Source organism: Ixodes scapularis, unplaced genomic scaffold (assembly GCF_016920785.2).
Source record: "Ixodes scapularis isolate PalLabHiFi unplaced genomic scaffold, ASM1692078v2 PGA_scaffold11__112_contigs__length_91849675, whole genome shotgun sequence".
Classification (NCBI taxonomy): Eukaryota; Metazoa; Arthropoda; class Arachnida; order Ixodida; family Ixodidae; genus Ixodes; species Ixodes scapularis.
The window spans coordinates 44592584-44611832 of NW_024609837.1; the positions used below are offsets into that span (position 1 = coordinate 44592584).

Consider the following 19249-nt stretch of genomic DNA (forward strand, 5'->3'; position numbering starts at 1 on the left):
AAGTTACATCATTCCGTGTGTGAAATAAAAATTTGTCTGTATCTTGGTGGCGTCGCAAGCGCGAGATGCTTGGGCTTTTGTGTCGCGGCGGAGAAACGCTATTCTAAAACTCCCCTGCGTCGCGTGCGCTAATACAAGCGCTAAATTTAGCGCTAGCGTGCGCTAAAATTGCGTACGTTATTCTAAAACTCCCCATTGAGCCGTGACGTCAGTATCGTTCTCTTTTTTTCCTCCGGTCCGAGCGCTGCGCGGAGTGCGCTTCTTTGAGCCGCTACCACCGCTACTTCGGCTTGTGATTGGCGTGTTCAGTCGTTTCTTTTATCTGTAGCCCGTGTAGCTTCGGTATAGCCTTTTGTTTATTTGCTTGTGAGGACTCCAAGACTCGTTTTAGCGAGCAACTCGGTGCGCCCAAGACTGCCCAGCTGTTCCTCGAAAGATGCCGATGTGCAACTTGTAGTGTTGTGGGCTGCTCAAACAACCCGCTGCGCAACACGGAGGTGCTTTTTCACAAGATTTCCACGGACCGGAAATTGGAGAAGGTGTGGGTGAACGCCGTTTCACGAGTGGACTTAGGACTTCGGCTTTTACGCGCCCGAGGAAAAAACAACGAGAAAACAGACGTGTACAGTTCAGCACACGTGTGTTCCGGCGCCGCGGCCCGCGCCGGAGAGCCTCAAAACTTCGTGTCTGGAACTGACCCCGCAGCGCGAAAGCGAGAGGGCCCCCAGTACTGTACGTCACTGGCAGCGCGGCGTCGCCGCTCCATCCACGAAGCCCCGATGACAATTCAGGCCTAGTGACGAGTACGGAAGACCGCGCACACGGCGACAGCCGCCGAGTACGGCACCGAACGAGTTCACTCGTTTTCCAGTCGCTAGCTTTTATGTATACAAGCGACGAGTACGGCATAGCCCACGCACGGCGACAGCCGCCGAGTACGGCACCGAACGAGTTCACTCGTTTTCCAGTCGCTAGCTTTTATGTATACTAGCGACGAGTACGGCATAGCGCACGCACGGCGGCGGCCGCCGAGTACGGCACCGTACGAGTTCACGGGTTTTCCGGTTGATAGCCTTTGGGCATACGCACTAACTCTTGCTACATATGCTGGATAACTACCACGTATATAGAATTAAAAGAAAATCAGCTTACCTCCTATCTTTAGACGGCTAGCGCAACAGAGGTAGGTGCCGCTCGGCGTGCGCACTCGTTGAACGAGAACGATCCTGACGTCACGTTCACATAGCGGCCGATTTCCAGTGTTGCCGGGGCCTCGAGCGGCTAGTTTCGGTTTTGTTGGCCGCGCCCCAAACAAAACTTTGAGGCGTCGATATCTTTAAAACTACGCAGAATAACGAGAAAAAAATTACACCTTGCAATTCAGGGTCGCTGACAGCACTAAAAGCAGTCATAATCAAAAATCGAAAGTATACCGGAGTTGCCCTTTAACATCATGCAAAGGGAGCCAGGACAGCTCTTGACTGCTGTCGTGGTAAAAGAAACTCGTTCTGAGAAAGGAAAGATTTACGGTATTAAGGGGAGAAAAGCTCAGTTCTTCGACGATGATCTTTGTACGCATCGTCAACCATGTTGATCAAAGCCGAGAATAAGACAATGCTCGTGATTCTTAAGTTACCTTGCATGATGTGACTTCACGACACAACCAGCCACGCATACTTGCGAAATCTGGAGTACAGTTTGTGTGTTGATGTTCATAATTGATTTAACAGGTATTGGGGCGCATTTTAAATAAACAAATATCAAACTTGACTATACTGAGGCGAACTGTACATGTCCAGCATAAAAACCTATAACTTCCGGATATCACCGGAAGTTATAAGTTAAAGTATGACCTCGGTCACTCTTGAAAGCCGACCTGCAGAATCGTCTTCTGCCGAGAAGAAAACCGGTTTACAGTTTAATTCTCTCCCTTACCTCTCCCTACAGGAACGAGTTTAAGGTCCCGTGTGACTAGGATATGATATGGACACTCTCAACCGGGTAAGTGGCGCAAGTCGCTGCCCCATTAGAAGGTTTTAGCTGTGTCCATCCATCCATCCGGTTCATTTTGATACGCCTCTTGTCAACTTACATTCGTTGGTGATTTCAAAAACTGTTGCGCGCAGATCATTGTGTCCTCCATGATTGTTTGAAAGACAAGTTCGCATACTTTTGGAGATATGATGACCACGTCCAGCTTCTGAAGAATGTCAGGTATCTTAACAGTGATGCGAGCTGTGTAAAAAAGAAAAGGAAAAAAAAAACATTCGTACAATTATTATTTTCGGGATTTGATTTTCCTTGAGATGGGGGACATATTCTTTTTCGGGGTTTTTCGGTCAAACCGGAAAACTCCAAATCTGCGGGGGAGGGTTCGCAGGCAGACCCCATGCCTGCGCTTCCGGCCCCCCTCAGATTCGGCGTTTTTCGGTGTCAATTTGTGGTGTCCGACAAAGTTCCGGTATCACCGATTGGAGCGACTCTGCTATTTGCGCCGAGACGTTTCGGTGCCGCCCTCTTAGAGTTGCCATTCAAGACGTCACGACCAAGGGCCCTAATTTGGACACTTGGCGAAAAAGGCGGCGAGAAATCTGGCGGCTCTGATTGGCCGGCGCCAAGTCGCCAAGTGCCCAGATTAGGGCGCCAGGATTTGCCTTGTCGTGACGTCACGAGCTGTTATCCCGGCTACTTGTCATCAGGGGCGACGACAAGTTCAACGCCTCCGAGATCCCGAAGTCCGAGAACGCTTCTCCGGCCGTCCCATTCTTGCGGAGAGGGCGTAATTGGAAAAAGAGAAGGAGGCGGCGGTCACTCGGCCTCTCCGCGGGGAGCCGCTCCCAACCCAGTCATCGACAGCATGGCGCGAGGCAGAAGAGTTCAATAGAAAGTCTTGTTACGTCGAGTTACTGCAACTTCTACTAACAAATTTTTGTGTATCGGGGTAGAACTGTGAACAGCTGCTCTGGGGACGTAGATAGACAAGTTGTGATGCCTGTTGAATTATTTATTTTGAGATATTCTTTTGGAGATGTTGCGGCCAGAGCTACAAGTGCAGCTTTTGATATATTTGACTGCAATTTGCAGCACGTATAAAGCTCCAGAAAAAAAAAAATAGCTCCGTACATTAGAAATTTGGGATTTCCCTGAATCAAAATAATCATGCTGCAATTGTTTCATTTTTTTTTTTTTTTTTTTTTAATCTACGCACGTTGTTTTGCGGAGTTTTTTGAGCCTGAACACGAGGTTTGGTACTATATAGCGTAGTTCGTGTTGTCCTTCTTTTCATATTTTTAATATTTATTACGCAATTTTTGCGGGTCCTATACGGTGTTTGCTTCTACTAGAAGTACCTTTAAGCCGGGGTCACAATGCACATACATTATACACAAGACAGTCTACAGATATCAATCACCACGATATCCGTGGTTCAAATGCCGCGTGCCAAGTGTCTTTTTGAACTCGTTGCCGTGCGGCATTCGAAGCTCACACCTCGTGGTGGCTCACGTTTGAATCTGTTTGCAGACTGTATTTTGTATCATGTATGAGCAGTCTGACCCCGGCTTTGGGGAAAAACTTCTGGTGGTGAGGTAGAGCCACCTCACAATGATTTCGCCATTTTTTTTTTTTTTTTTTAGAATCTTTGTGATAATGGTAGATTTGGGGAGCCCGGGTGAACTCAAGATGAAGCACGACGACGCGACAGACACCACACACCCGCGATGCCTGCGACTAGAGGACTGCACGGGCCGATATTTAGAAGCCCGTCCTAGCCCGGCCCGTTGTCTATTGGGCTCGGACATGCCCGTGGCCCGCTACCCATTTCCGACAGCCGGTCCGGCCCGGCCGCCCTTGATTTTTGCCCACAATGAATAGCTCACAAATTGCGCGGCATGGCAGCTCGCTTGCCACTGCTAAGCATAAGTTCATCAGGGTACCCGACAATAAATACTGTACGCAGTTTTTTTTTGTTGTTATCAGTTGGATCAATCTGCAGGCCTATAGGCTGCTTGTTAAGACAAATCACCCCGATCGCCCTTTTCTGCGACCAAACCTGCGTGGAGAAGACGGAACAACAAAAATGACAAGCAGCAGTAAACTTTAGCACGTGTCACAGTTGAAAAGGAAGGAAAACATCGCGACGGGTTTGGAAAAAGACTAAGTTCTAAATTAACCACTCTCGCTGCGCACAACCATAAAAAAAAAAAAAAGAATGTTGCCGTTTTTCTGCGGTGGTTTGCGACAAATTGTTCAGAAAAAGCATCCCTCAGGGCAATCTCTTCACCCATATTGGAGATGCGAGCACTCGTAAGTACAAATGATTTACGCCGGAAAGGGTGTGCATTGTTTAGGTGCTTGTGTGCGCGTGTTGGTGGTGAGGAGGGATGGCATGATGGCGGCGTCGCGGGGAACGAAAAGGAACGCCACGCCGCTAGTCCTCTGGAAGAACATTCGCTGCACACACCAAACCGTACAAAAACATGCTTCAGCACCTGTTTATCCGCCACAGTGGTTCCTCCCCCAACCTTCTAACACGCTTCCAAGAAACATGCCGCTAAAAAAATGAAAGACCTTTACAACTCCCTGTAAAGTAGAATTAGAGCGCAGCTCTCGAGGAAGAGGAGGGGAAGGTTTACGGAGGGGACGGTACGCCCCTCCTCCTCATCCCTGCAAACTCCTCTTCCCTCCTTATCTACTCCTCCCGTGTTCCTCGCCTTCTCCCCCTCTTCCTCCTCCTTCTCTCCTCCTCCCTCCTCCTCCCCTTCACCTCCCCCTCCCGCGCGATGCATTATGGGAAACGTCCCATAATGCAACGCGCGCGTCACCGCGGTGCATTATGGGACCTTTCTCATAATGCACCGCGCAGTGCCAAAACGTCACCGCGGTGCATTATGGGACGTTCCCCATAATGCACCGCGCGGTTACGCCGACGGCGACGCCGGCGCCGCTCAAGCCGGAAAAAGGCGCCTAAGAGCTGCGCTCTACAAAAGGTAATGGCCGGCTTGGCTTTGCTTGTAAACTTAAATGCCAGGCCCGTACCCGGCCCGAGCCCTTCATAAATCTAGCCGTGAAGCCCAAGCCCGGCCCGTGGCCCGCGGTCTGGCCCGTACCAATGCAGATCTCTACCTGCGACGCTGACGGTTCGCCCCTTTGTTATGACTGGCAGACATCGATGTGGTTAGCGCAATCACACTCGTACTGCTGGGGAGCGACTCGAATGAGACGGCCGAAAAAGTCTTCCCGCGCGTGCTTCGGTATCTCGGAGGCCATGCTCACCGCTTCTTGTTGTACCCCACCGCCGCCACGCCGCCAACAAGCCGCCAGAGTCCGTAAATTTGTGTTGTCTTCCTTCTTCTTCTTCCTCTTAGGGTTAAGGCTCACATTCATGCACGATGGTGGCACCTGTGATCGACACAGCACCAAAGCAAAACACGAAGCCAGCCACTGGCCGCACACCACCAGCACACCACCATGCCACAAGAAAAGTGAGCACACTCCGCCGCTGACACCATGGCTCGCCGAGGAGGGACCTCATACCGCAGCGCCCTCGGCGGAGGCGCGGAATTAACTACTCCTGGTTCGAAGCTAGCTCCGAGCACGATCTGTTCGCTCGCTCCCCGCGGGAAGAGCGGCCAGCGGCATCACCTAAATGTGTTTCTTCCACCGTGCCCAGAGCAATTCAACCCTGCGGGTGTACAACCACGGCAAAAATGCAATATCAGCGGAGGCTCAGTTATACGATAACAGCCTGGGCAGCCGCTTGCATTTTGAGGCACATGCGGGAGGGCTGAGAACTCTAGTAAAACAAACATGAATATAATGAGATGTTGGAAAGAACATGCGGGGCTTGCGGAGAAGACGACGAAAACATGGAATACATCGTCCTCTCATGCTCAAGCCTGTAACCAATTGTATCCGGTGCAGTAGTGTCCCGCTCGTGAAAATGTACAGACACCTGGCCAGGCCCTTCCATGGGCCCAATTGCTGGCGGAAGCACTCGGATGCGAATCTCCTCCGACGGTGTCGGTGCTGAGCGCGTGTCAAGCCAGAGATGCTGCTGCTGTCCCACGAAGTGGGGTTGAAACGCGCGCCGCAGCGTCCACGAAGCCATTTGGACGGAGCCGGGAAGCCTTCGAAAGAACGAGAAGGAGGCCGGAGTATCGATGGCGAAGGACAAGAGCAAAGTGAACGCGAAGGGCAATACGAAAGTGAAAGATATAAGTGATATTTTTTAGAGCGCAGCTCTTAGGCGCCCATTTCCGGCTTGAGCAGCGTCGCCGTCGCCGTAACCGCGCGGTGCATGATGGGACGCGTGACGTCACTGGTGACACCATTGATGACGTCATCAGTGACGTCACAAACGAAGTCTCTGATGACGTCTTCACTATGACGTCACTGGTGACATCATTGATGACGTCATCAGTGACGTCACAAACGAAGTCTCTGATGACGTCTTCACTATGACGATAACGTGGACGCCATCGTGATGACGTCATCGTCACGTGACTTGCGTGGGGTCACGTGACCCCGATGACGTCTCGTGACCCTCGTGAGGTCACGCGACCCTCGTGAGGGGATGGCGACGCCGCTCGGAGGGAGAAGTAGCAGACAGGATGAGGTGAGGAGGAGGGAGGAGGGGCATACCCTCCCCTCTGCACCCTCCCCTCCTCCACCTCAAAAGCTGCCCTCTAATTCGGCATTACAGAGAGTTGTAAACGGCTCTAATTTTTTGGTTACTATTTTTCTGGCTAGGTAGGAACATGGTTCGGAACCGCCTGATTCAAAGGGAACAGCTACAACATCATCATCATCATCATCACCATGTCACGCTTTGGCGTTCATGGCGTCATTTGTCGCCCCTCCGGGACCACTTTGAATGCATAGCAAAATAGAACGCTAAACACATCGATCGCAGACGCGTTTCATGGCAAACGTAATATGAGGGCAGTGTAGCTTGTGTCCGACGGATTACAGCACGTTTCATGGTGTGAAATAAACGCTGATTAAAGTCGCGCCAGAAAAAACAAAACAAAGAAACTGCTCAAAACAGATTTGTTTTTCTGTCTAGGATACATACTAAACTTGCGAGTTATGTGACATGTGCCGTCACCCACCTGGAGCGCGGGGAAAATAAAATTCATATTGATTGTGCCATTGCCTTTTTTTTCTCAGTAGCTATTCTGAATGTAGAAAGAATACATGGCATTTCAAAAGAGTACGAAAAGCCGCTTTGCAGAGCTATCGCTGTAGAGGACACACTCACACGTTCTTCCCCATCCGGTCACAGTGCACGTTTGGTTTTCAAAGACCTCAGCCTTCTCGGGAAGGCAAATCGGCATCAGGGCACTGTCAGCACCGCTGAAGTCCAAGGGCGTCTCAAATTGGAGAAGCGCATAGTCGTAACTTCTTGACTGAGGGTCATAGTTCGGATGCATCGTCACCTGCGCTTGCGTAAAAAAACGAAAGAAAGAAAAACAAATACAGGTGTTAAAACCCGCAAATTGACATTGTTTATTAAAAAAAAACATTTGTTTGTAAGGTTACGCTTCTTATAAACCTTTCCAAAAGAAAAAAAAAAAAAAAGAGCGTGTGACTGGTGCCATTTTGAATGTTCGTGCGCATGGCGCGTGCTTTGCTCGCTTTCCGAAGCGACGATCACGCACATGCTGGCCAGTGAAGATCGCACGCTGGACTGTGATTTTGTAAACATTGGAAAAGTCTATATATCATGCGAAATAGTGTTCGCATACAGATTCGAAAGCGAGTCTCCGGGGGATCCACGCTTCGAATTCCGCGTAGCCACGAGTTCAAGGATAAAACTTGGGCACGCGGGCATTCGAACCGCGGATCTTGCGGTGATTCGTGTTTCCAGACGGTCTTTTGTATGATGCGTGAGCAGTGCGACCCATGCCTTACAGGCGGCTTTCCGAACCTCTCCAAGTGTCAATCAAAATTTCGGCCGAAGCCTTTTAGTGATTGTTGTCACTCTGAAGTATCGACCATACTGCTAATAAATTATGCAAAAGACTGTGTATAGACAGTATAGTGTCTTTACACAGGCTTTGCATCATTTATTGGATGGCGATGCCGCCTCACGGTTCCCTACAACTCTTATGGAGAGTTTTAGGGAACACGGTTCCCTAGAGCTTCCTATAGGGAGTTTTAGGGAACCGTGTTTGCACATCCGGTACAACACAATGGGCAATTCGGTGAGCACTGCGCATATCTTACCGCAGAGGACCATCCTACCGTACCTATGATGTGCAGAAACGATTCCCTAAAACTCCCCGTCTCGTTGGTCAAACAAAAGCTGACTGCAGTCGTGTTCAAAGCATACACATGCAAGAAGCAAACATTCTCCAAACATGCTTGCCGTGCGTGCGCAGATGGTACTCCTGTCATCCAGTCACAAGGACAAAATAATCACAAATAAAATTGAAGAAGCAAGTAATGCTAAACGGACGCACTACAGATTATTAGAGTTCCTGTATAGGCTCCCTATACGGGAGCCAGAGTTGCGCGTTCATGCGTGGCATGTGGATATAGCTCCTCACGTGACTGGATTCGGCGAATAGCAGCGCCGTGCGTTCGAGGCGCGCGGCGCGCTCAAAAGCCGAGGAACGTACGCCGGGGCGCGTGCAACGTCTACTTTGCTGCACGACACTTGATACGGCTCCTGACGTGATCGGATCTCGGCGAATAGCGGCGAGGGCGGCACGCGGCACGTGGAATCAAACGCGCAACACTGGCTCCCGTAGGCAGCCTATACAAGAACTCTACAGACTATGTGTGACTAGCGCCACCTTGTGTTTTTCTTTTTTTAGTGATGTAGGGAGCAGTGTTGACTGAGGCTTAAAAATTTTTTGATGAGGTTTTTTTTTTTTTTTTTTTTTTTTTTTTTTTCTCGGAATATTTTTATTAACTTTGACTATTTTTCTGCTTCTTTGAAGATTGAAATAAGATGAGGTATAACATTTTCCCGCTTACGGCTGAAACGTTTCGTGTTCCGTTAGGATCACGCAGACGGTATCCCCCAACGCCGATTCTGTACCTAGACGGAGATGGGTTGCTGAAAAAAAGAAAAAAAGAAAAAGAGTTACATTATAAAAACAGTTGGTATTTAGGGGAAATATACACACTTTAAGAAATATTGGACGCCTATTAAGGCGAAACCCTTACTTGTCCTATTGCGCTAAAAAGCGGCGTCGTTGTGCCCGAAAGATGGCCATAAAATACGTCTTCAAGCACGCTCCGCCCACGGTCGCGCTCGCTCAAGTGCGAGAGCGTGACGTCACCGCCGGATAGCCGTGTGCAAAAGGTGCGCTCCGGACTTCACCTGTGCTCGTTGTGTTCTTCGTGCGATGAACTGTAGGGCGACCGAGTCTGCGTCGACATCGGCGGCAGCGTCTATATCTACGGCGGCATCCGCAAGCAAACGAGGCCGCCCACGCAAACACGCCAAAGCCAAGGGAGCAGGCTGTGGAGACGAGGATGACGTCTAGGGCGTGGTTCTCGACATCCTCCTAGACGCCATTCTTGATGTCGTCCTCGACGTCGTCCTAGACGCCGCTTTGTGGTCCTCTGAGAGGTCGTCCTCGGCGATGTCCTAGAAATACTTGGCGCCGATCTCTAGGACGTCGTCTATAGATGCCTTGCACGTACGTCATGAAAAGTTGCATGCTGGGATAGCCGCCACCGTAGCTCTGTACCGAAACCAGCCAAGCCGAATCGCCATTGCAGCGCCCGTAGCCGGCCGGGTCAGACGAGTAAGGCGAGCGTCTCTCTCCGATTCCGTTCTCCGCCTCGCCTTTTTGCCGAGTGTATTTTTTTTTTTTGCCATGGTTGCATGCGCGGTTGTCGGTTATGCGAACAGGACGAGGAGCAAGAACCGTCGCGATCGCAACACAGTCTGCGACGCGAGGTTTTTCAGGCTGCCGAAGGTGATCACGCGCCAGTGTCAGCGCACGTTTGAGCTGTCAAAAAGGCGAAGAAGCGCGTGGGTAACTACGATCAACAGAGACGACCTGGTCGCAAACGATAACACACGCGTATGCAGCATCCACTTCGTCACAGGTAGGAACGTTTTCTGGCGTTTCTTTTTTTGCGGGATCCGTCGGTAAACTGGGTGCTGGTGTAACATCGCAATGTAAACAAGTGCGCTCGCTGCACTGAGTCTCGCTGCCGCGAACGCGCCAACGAACGCCGTTCTTCTAATCTTACAGGCGCTCCCTCGAAGTTGTTTGATGAGACGAATCCTGAACTGGGATTCCCAGTCTCAAGCTTGCCTACACAGACAAAGGGGATCGTTTGGCTTCACGTCGCACCTCTCGATTCAAAAGGACGCGACGGCGCAGCAATCCGAAGGCATCGGCACGCCCTCCAGACGATCTGGGTTTAGACGCGGAAAAATCCGGTAACTTACTCTGCTGATTGTTATAAACATTTACGTGGTGCCTTTAACTAGTTGGTTTTATTACATGCAGCTAATTATGAAATGTTTTTATGTGTTTCATTGTCATCACACTAGATGGAGAGCCTGCAGCAGGACAGCGCTTGGACCCCCAGGACATCGAGAATGTCAGTATTTCCGGGGAGACAGGTAAGCATGACCTTCGCTTCATCGCTTCGTGTTGACAGTATCTTAAGCAGTGCTCAGGCCTTTGTAGAAGACATTTTTTTAAGGTCTCGCTTAAGAGCTCGGTCACAAAGACTCCATTTCTCACTGCAGGCACCAGCGTGCAAACTGACGTCACAGCTGCCCAGATTGCTGCAATGGAGGATGACCTGGCCTTTGTCAACACCGAGGTGTACGCATTGAGGCAGAGCAAAGAGGATTATCAGCTCACCGCAGCAGCCCTTCAGCGTGACCCCAAGGAAGTCAAGTGCTACACCGGATTAGAAAGTTTTGATGTCCTTTTCGGAGTGTACCACCTGATTGAGTGTGCTGTGCATCACTCCACAGCGAACAGCCTGAGCAAGTTTCAGGAATTCCTGGTTTTCCTGATGAAGTTGAGACATAATTTAACATTCCAGATCTGGCCTTTCGCTTTGGTGTGTCCGAGGCAACCACTAATCGAGTTTTCGACCGCTGGTTGCATGTCGCCTACTTTCGCCTCAAGAGCCAAATCATCTGGCCAGAAAGACGGACGCTACAACAAACTATGCCACAGCCCTTCTACGATAACTTTGGGGACAAGGTGTCGGTTGTTCTGGACTGCTTTGAGATCAAGATTGAACGGCCCTCATCCTTGCTCCCAAGGGCACAGACGTGGTTCCAGTATAAATCAAGCAACACTGCCAAATTCTTGATAGGTATAGCACCACAGGGGACCACCACTTTCATATCTGAGGGTTGGGGAGGGAGAACAAGCGACAAACATGTCACAGAACACAGTGGTATCCTCGACAAGCTGCAACCGGGAGATGTCGTCCTAGCAGACCGTGGTTTCGACATTTCGGACAGTGTCGGACTTCATCGTGCCAAGCTCCATATACCCGCATTTACGAAGGGCAAGCAGCAGCTGAGTGTATCAGATGTGGAGACGACAAGGAAGCTTGCCAATGTAAGAATACACGTTGAGAGGGTTATCGGCTTAGTACGCAACAAGTATATGATTCTGAAGACCACTTTGCCAGTCCTCTTTGTTACTTGCCGGCCTGGCGATGATCTGCCAGCAGTCGACAAAGTGGTAACGGTGTGCGGTGCCCTTTCCAACTTCTCTCCCTCAGTAGTACCGATAAATGATGCCGCTTCTGAATGAAGCAAATTGCCTGCTAATTCGTCAGCTGTATCATACACCCTTAGAAAGTAGCCGGTGTGTTTGTTTTCCCTGCAGAGCACTTGGAGAGCCAACCGTTGAAACCTACTGGGAGATCCTGGTGCTCGCAGTCTGGCACTGAGCACGCGTTTTACATGCACGTCATGCCCAGTGCCACAGTGCAGTTGGCATTTCTTGATCTTGCTTAGGTCTCTTCCGTAGATTGGAGTGATCGGCTCTTCAAGTGCTCTGCGGAGAAAGTAGATGGTCAGGCGCCTTCTACGGCATACCACGGTACCTGGACGTCTGTAATCTATGAACTCTGTCAATTTTAATCTTAGTTAATTTTTTGCCACAAGCAAAGCAAAAGCAAATTTGATGTAAGTGTTCATACAGCGTGAGAAAATTCTGCCAGTGTAAGGCGACACATGTTTAAGCTCTAGATGAGAAATTTTGGTTAGTGCGGGGGATCGGTGGCCGAGTGGGCAAGCGCACACCAGCTTGGAGCACACGGAGCGAAAGCTAGCGCTGCAGAACCCAGGATCCTGGGTTCAAGCCCTACCCCTGCCTGTTTCGATCTGGATGAGCATCGTAGCGGCATGTGGTCGTGTATCACTACTGCGTGGTGCACGTTAAAGACCCCAGGCTAGCGGTTGTGCTGCATTGGCTAAATTTCTCATCTACAGCTGGGAGACTCTTCGCCTGCTGAGACAGACCCAAGTTCTAGGCTGTGTAGACATACACACAACCCAATGTTTTTTTAGTTAGTGCAGTACGCCCATTAGTTTCGGCCCACTAATGATGCGCAAATGAATGTCAGTTTGATGCTCACCCAGACGAATGTCGCAGGCATCCCCGAGCTCTCTATGGGACAACCAGTTTTTAAGAAACCTTACAATTATTTTTGTGACAGCTGAATGTGGGAAGCTAGATTCTGGAATGTTAAGTTACGTCTACTTCATGAGGAACACCATATAGTACTTCTAGAATTTATTCAAGCTGTTCGGGGCAAAATTTATTTTTCCGAACATGCTATACTGTATAGAGAGTTTGTTCTGGCCAACCCATGTCCAGCCAAAAAAGGCCTTCTGTGGTTTTCTTTTTTCTAGCTTTGTGATTGCGTTTAGATGTGTCGATTGCTTGCAGAGACCCCAATAAAGTACTGTAAACTGCAGTGCTCCTGCTTCAATTGCCGCATGTTATGTAGAGCTTGTTTTGTGAGGTAGACCCACCCAGTAACAGTGAAGCAGTTAGGTCACCTACAAGTGGCTTTTATTTGTAACCCACCATTGGGCATTTCATCCCACCCTACTTTCTCTGTTGAACCTTGTGAACCATAATATTCTCACTAAACCTAACAAGAATGCTGCAGTAAGTTACTAACAAGACTGCAGTAACTAGCAATATAAAGACACAGGCAAAAGGTAGGAAAGTATAGCAAAACAGTTCAGTAGCTGCCTTCTGTAAGTGCAAGGAATCATTTTGCTGCCTTGCAGTCTAGGCAATACCACTGCTTCTTCTTCGGAGCACGTGAAAGGCCGAGACACGTAAAATGAAACCATCTAAACTTGCAGCCCTCGGCATCGCACGCAACCATTTTGCCTGACTCTGGGCTTCTGCAGAAGCAAAAGTAGCTCGGTTGAAGTCCCTGCTCTGCATCAGGTGTTGTGTTTCTCGTGAAGTAGTGCGAGAGCAACTCCGGAAGCACAGCGTGGACAAACAACAGAGTTGCTTTCGGCAGTACCTGCGACCAAAAGGCCTTATCCCTGAAAATTCGTTCCACGTGTATATTTTTTGCAGTCCATACAACAAAGTTGCAGTACTCGACGTTGCAGACGGCCATTTTGGTTTGCACCTGGTAGAAGTACAAGTGATCGTGCTTGAGCGATAGGCATCCATTCACACGTTTCAGGCAGAATTTGGGGTCGGCGCACACATCTCGTGGTTCAGAGTCACTGCCGCTGCACTGCGCCAAGGCATCGCTGCTCGTCGCAATGCAAGGAAGGGACGCCGAGTTATTAACACAGCGCTGATCAGTGACATGCAGTTCTGATTCCCGCTGTGTGTACGGACACTTAGCTTCAACAAGATCACTCCCACAGCAGTCGCACTGTACCGCGGCATCTGGGCTGGCTGCGAGGTGAGGATACTGAGCACTTAGATACAGCCCAGCCCTGCGGTACGTGAAGTTAGCATGGCCACTTTTGACCTTGCCTACGTAGCTCTGAACTGCCTCCTCTTCATGGTCCAGTCCCCATCTTGTTGCAGGCGTTGAAAACTTGCCGTCTTCGAAATAACAAATGCGCTTTAGCACGCTGAGGGATGGTTTTTCGACGCTCGTCGAGCACACCGACTTCATTGTAGACGCGGTGATTCTCCCCGTTCGGTAAAGGTACCATTTGGGGCACTTGGACTGGGCTCGTGTTGTTGCTTCGGCAAACTTGACCATTGCAGCACTAACAGAAAACGAGGCGAAAAATGCATCTGCCCGTTCAATTAGCTTGTCAAGGGTGTCTGAGAGGGCTTCTTGAGTAAAGATACCCCGAAGTGTGCTTGGCTCTCTTGCTTGTGGAGGGGGAAACACAATGTTTCGTCCCTCGACCATCATCAGCACTGCTGGTTTTCGTTCAGCAGCAGAACATACGTCGTAGAGCCTTCTGAGTTCATCCTCGGATGGTTCCGGGATGGGGAGTCTCGTGCTCGCAACAACCTCTTCCTCACCGCAGCCTTGAAGGCGTTTCTTCTTGCTCCTGGCCGAAGAGAAGTCGATCTCTCTGAGCCTCTTGTATTCCATAGCCGACGTGTAGGCAGGCAGCCACCTGTTCTCTTTCTGGGTGCTGGTCGACGAATCTCTGATTCTTACAATTGTCTCGACGGCGAAGAGTGTGGCACCAATATGCGAGCAGGCTTCTCCGGCTCCAGCCATACAAGTGCAGTGGGCAGTAATGATACTGCCATCCCCGTGCACTAGGATCCAGACCTTGGCTGGGGTCTCCCTTCGCCTTTGGGAGTGGTTCACCTGAAATGACAAGCACAGAATGTAGATTAAGAAGACAATTATGCATAGGGCTAAGCAGGGTGAACAAATGGAGGGATAACGTTTTGGATAAGCACTTTCAAAAAAGAAAAATTAGATTGATTTGATTGCTCATAACCGCTGCAATCCCCCCCTCCCATTTTCTTTCTCCTTAAATTAATTCAGATTACGTTTTCCTGCATTGTGTAGTCATGCAATCGCAGCTTAAAGGTGTGTACACACTCAAACGTTTTTTTTTTTTTTTAATTCAGTGCTCACCGCTGTTCGCTGCAGGCTTCAAACCTCTCTTGCATGCACTTCTACGCAATAAGCTTCGGGCGACCGCCGAGCGAGCGTGCGTTGACCGAGCCAAGGTCAGAAAACGACGGTAGCGTACGTCACGTACATACCTCGCTGAGCAAAAGGGTCCTGTCGCCGCTCATTCCATGCGCCGAGGGACCTTTCACCCAACCACTGGTGAAGTAATTGTGCGATTCAAGGGACTTGAACGCCTTCATCTCTTGAAGTGTCGCGTAGCTGACGGAGAACACCAGGTAGTTGACGATGTCTCCGTGCGTGATGTTGGGGAAAACACCAGCGTCGGCCGTCGTGTCAACACCGACACAAAGTTCGTACGGATCTTCACCGTCACAAAGTTCCAACTTGTTCACATATCTGGCTCTTGTGGGGCCAACGAGCTCGTCGAAATAGCCAGCACAAACCGGCACACTGCGCTCTTGCGACGGCGGCATCTTTTTCCCGACTGCGCTGCGTAAATAGACTAGAGCGACTCGTTTGTGGCGTGACTGAGTTCAGAAAACACTTGAAGTGATTAAAACAACAGAAAAAGAAAGACGTGAAGCTGCCAAAACGCGCAAAAACTGGCCGACTACACGGAACGGGTCACACCGAAGGCTCGCCAAGCGCTCGGGCGCTCGCGGTGGTACGGAAAAATGGCGGCGGGGGGCGGAGCACCGCGGCGTGATGTAACGTGCAAGGCATGTATACGTCGTCCTAGTGGACGTCCTAGACGTCGTTCTTGGTTTCGTATTCGACGTCTTCCTTACGCCGTTCTTGACTTTAACCTCGATATGTGCACGGCAACGCAGATGCTTTCGCATTCCTACACGTAAGTAGTTTTAAGTGTCCTCCTGTATTTCTTTTTTCCGGAAAGCACCTACGAGAGCCTATCGATGCTCTCTCTGGAGAGAGAAAACTCTTGGTAAATGATAAAACTGTAAAAATGTTTAGGCATGAAAAAAAGAAAAAAAAGGTCGGCCTTGTGGCACAGATTATGTCGGGGCTTAAATGTACCAGTCCGATTGAATGATAGGCGACTACCTTCAAAACTCTTCTGATCTTTTGATAACGTGCGCAGCCCCGCATTCGCCTCACCTGCCGTCAAGTGGTTTGGTGTGCGAGCCTGGCTCTCCGCTGTGCTCGCATAAAGCGGGAAACACATGTACGACGAAACCGTCCGATCCGACGTGCGGACTGCCGGAATGACCTTGGGGGGAGAGGGTTTTCGTAGCATCGGAGAGCGTTGAAAACCCTCGCCTCCGACCGTCGTATTGCGCGGTCGGACGTCGGATCGGACGGTTTCGTCGTACATGTGTTTCGCGCTTAAGACCCACGCCGCCACAAAGGCCCCCCCCCCCCCCCCCCCCTTTCCGCCCCGGTAGATTCCTGACTTTTGATGTGCGAAGTCAAAGCACAAACTTCAGAAACTGAAGTTGCTGTTCCGGCAGAGGAGTCCGTTGTTGTGCGGACAGCGGCCGTCTAGTTTGGTGCAACGCGGAAGTCAAGTTCGTCTGCTTCTTTTGGAGGGGTTGTAGTGACGTCAGAACGCCGAGCTCTGATTGGCTATGATTGAAGAATAGTGGGTAGACCTAATAGGCCATGCTTGCTTTGAGGTCTACCGTCTATCCTTCAATAAGTGCCGTTTTACTTGGGGTGGGATCTTTTACGCAATGTATTCAATTTGAGAGTGAATGCGAAACACGCTCGTGAGAATGTCGTAAATTTCGGTGTCTGGAGACGGCTGAACCTGGCTATGTATTCTGATTACCTCTCCAACAGGATCATATACAAAAATGTGCACAGTTGTTTTTTTTTTGTTTTTTTTTTTTGTTTTGTTTTAGTTCGTACACTTGAAATGCCGTGAGCTATCATTGTCACCATCGTCATGACAGCGAAACGTCTGCTGGATGAACGAACAAGCGAACGCTCTTCGAACCAAGGTGTAAAATATACAGATGGCGTTCTTTTCTTTTTTTTCTTTTTTAGGGAGTAATGATTATTTTAAAAAAAATGCGTGAAAACTACACTAACGCAGCTTGTGAAGGGGAGATCTAGGTAGGGCGCTAATCGTCAAGATACGTCGGATAATGAACTAAAACGTGTTAATTAACACTTTATTGTGTGCAGAATAAATATTTGGCTTCCAATTAGGAACTCGCTCAGCTTCATCTAAAACCACTATGAATCAGTAAATATTAGAAAGACCAGAAGCACGCATGAAGCAAAGGGGTGCGGCCAAGTTATCACTGGTGTAGGAAGGCTGGCGATACAAAAACGCTGATGCTAATCCTATCATTCGCGTCCTCGCACCATCGGCCTTCCGTCTGCTCCACGAATGGTACACTTGACGCAGCTTTGTGCAGAGCTGTCAGTAGACGCTCTACACACGCGCCCGATTACAGCCGCCATTGCTGACCTTCTTTTATCTTACCGAGAGGCCGAGCCACCGAAGCGGACGTTGACGAGCCTCATCAAAGGTCTATGCTGGAAAGGAGGGCGCAGTAAAATCTAAAATGCCAATAACATGTCCTTTTGTAGTAACGGAATAAGAGGAGACAAACACCGAAGGTCGGTCATGGGCTCATGACAGTGCCCATGCAAGAAAAAATTGGGTTGTGTGCATGTTTATACAGCCTAGTCCTCGGTCTGCCTCAACGGGTGACGAGTCTCCCAGCTGTAGATGAGCAATTTAGCCAGTGCAGTACAACCGCTAGCCTAGGGTCTTTAACGTGCATCACGCAGTAGTGATACACGACCGTACGCCGGTACGATGCTCATCCAGATGGAAACGGGCAGGGGTGGGATTGAGCCCAGGATCCTGGGTTCTGCAGCGCGAGCTTTCGCTCCACGTGTACCGAGCTGGTGTGCGCTTGCACACTCGGCCACCAATCCCCCGTGAAGCATGCGTGAAACGCCTAATGTGGTCATTCTATTTAATCCAAGTGGACATCAAAATTTAATTCAAGCGCCAATGACTTTGTCCAAAGTTGTCACCAATTTACTCCCAACGCCATCTATTCTTAATCCAAGAATCACTCCATTTGATCCGTTCATATCTGTGAATTGACGGAGACTGCTGCTTATTTTTTAGAACCTTTTTAGACGTTGAGGTGCTTGCAAGTCGTGAATACATTTTCAATGTATATGCGTGTGTGTTAAGACTGCATGGAGGATTGACGTGCCAAACCAGTGCAGGTCATCTGAAGAACCGAAAAAGACGGCAAGAACTGCGCAGTAACACTTGATCAGTAACTCCCTTTGCATGTAAATGTTAGCATGTTGTGAAGGCGAAATATGATGCACTCCGATTTGTAACCAATAAATAAGCATTGCTTTATTCTTTCTGCTTATGCATATGTGCGAAGAGGCCTGTTCTGCGTTAAAAACATCACCCGTACTTTCGAAATCCTTAAAACTAGATACAAGCAAAGGCACAGGTGCCCGATAAAAACTGTCCCAACATAAGAAATAAAAAATAAAAACTATTTTGTATCCCCCGCACTTTATTCTTAACGTTTTGAAAGTATTAACTACTTCTGAAGATGCACGATGGGGTGATGTTTATAGAGTAACTGAACTGGTACATTAGCAATATAGGATAAGTGTCACCGGAATGCTGACAAACCTTGAACAAACTACATTGCTTACGATTGTTATTTTGCTTAGAATCGTCGCTTATTTTACACACCTACAGTGGAACATAAATTTGGACTGAAATAAGGGAAGTTTAACACTATTTACGGTAAAAAAAAAAGACTGTAGCTAAAGCAATTACACTCTTACAATGACACTGAAGATACATACTTTTCGGTGCGACCAAAACAACAAAAGGGATACATGTCATTTTCCGACGAAGAGACAAAATGCATTCCCAACGAGCGTGTTGGTAAGATGTACTATGAAAGAATGTACTCGTCTGTGTTTTGTTTTATCTCTGCTTTATACTTTCTGTTATCTGGACAAAATGGGCAAGCTTTTTCCCACAAGAATGCACAGCAGCACCATATACACAAAAGTATCTGCTGATTGCTGCTTCAGGTCTACCCACTATCCTGTAATCCCAGCCAATCAGACCAGCTCAACGTTCTGACGTCACCACAACCCCTGCAAGCAGAAGCAGACGAACTTCTGCTCCGCATCGCCTACATGGTCACGTCTTGCGGACTTCGCTCGCGCC

General features: G+C 49.3%; 1 protein-coding gene across 1 annotated transcript; it reads left to right on the forward strand.

The window, feature by feature from the left end:
- Positions 1–10500: 10500 nt before the first annotated feature.
- On the forward strand, positions 10501–11759 carry LOC120849084. Its single transcript, XM_040221193.1, has 3 exons — positions 10501–10597; positions 10727–10972; positions 11032–11759. Exons 1-3 carry the CDS (start codon positions 10501–10503, stop codon positions 11757–11759), a joined length of 1071 nt encoding a protein of 356 aa, XP_040077127.1.
- The last annotated feature ends 7490 nt before the right edge of the window (positions 11760–19249 follow it).

Excerpts from the sequence above, each read along its gene's own strand:
- LOC120849084 (XM_040221193.1), top strand. The coding sequence starts at position 10,501 with ATGTGTTTCATTGTCATCACACTAGATGGAGAGCCTGCAGCAGGACAG. Across the intron at positions 10,598-10,726 it reads CAGTATTTCCGGGGAGACAG|GCACCAGCGTGCAAACTGAC; the intron begins GTAAGCATGACC and ends TTCTCACTGCAG. Across the intron at positions 10,973-11,031 it reads CTCCACAGCGAACAGCCTGA|ATCTGGCCTTTCGCTTTGGT; the intron begins GCAAGTTTCAGG and ends TTAACATTCCAG.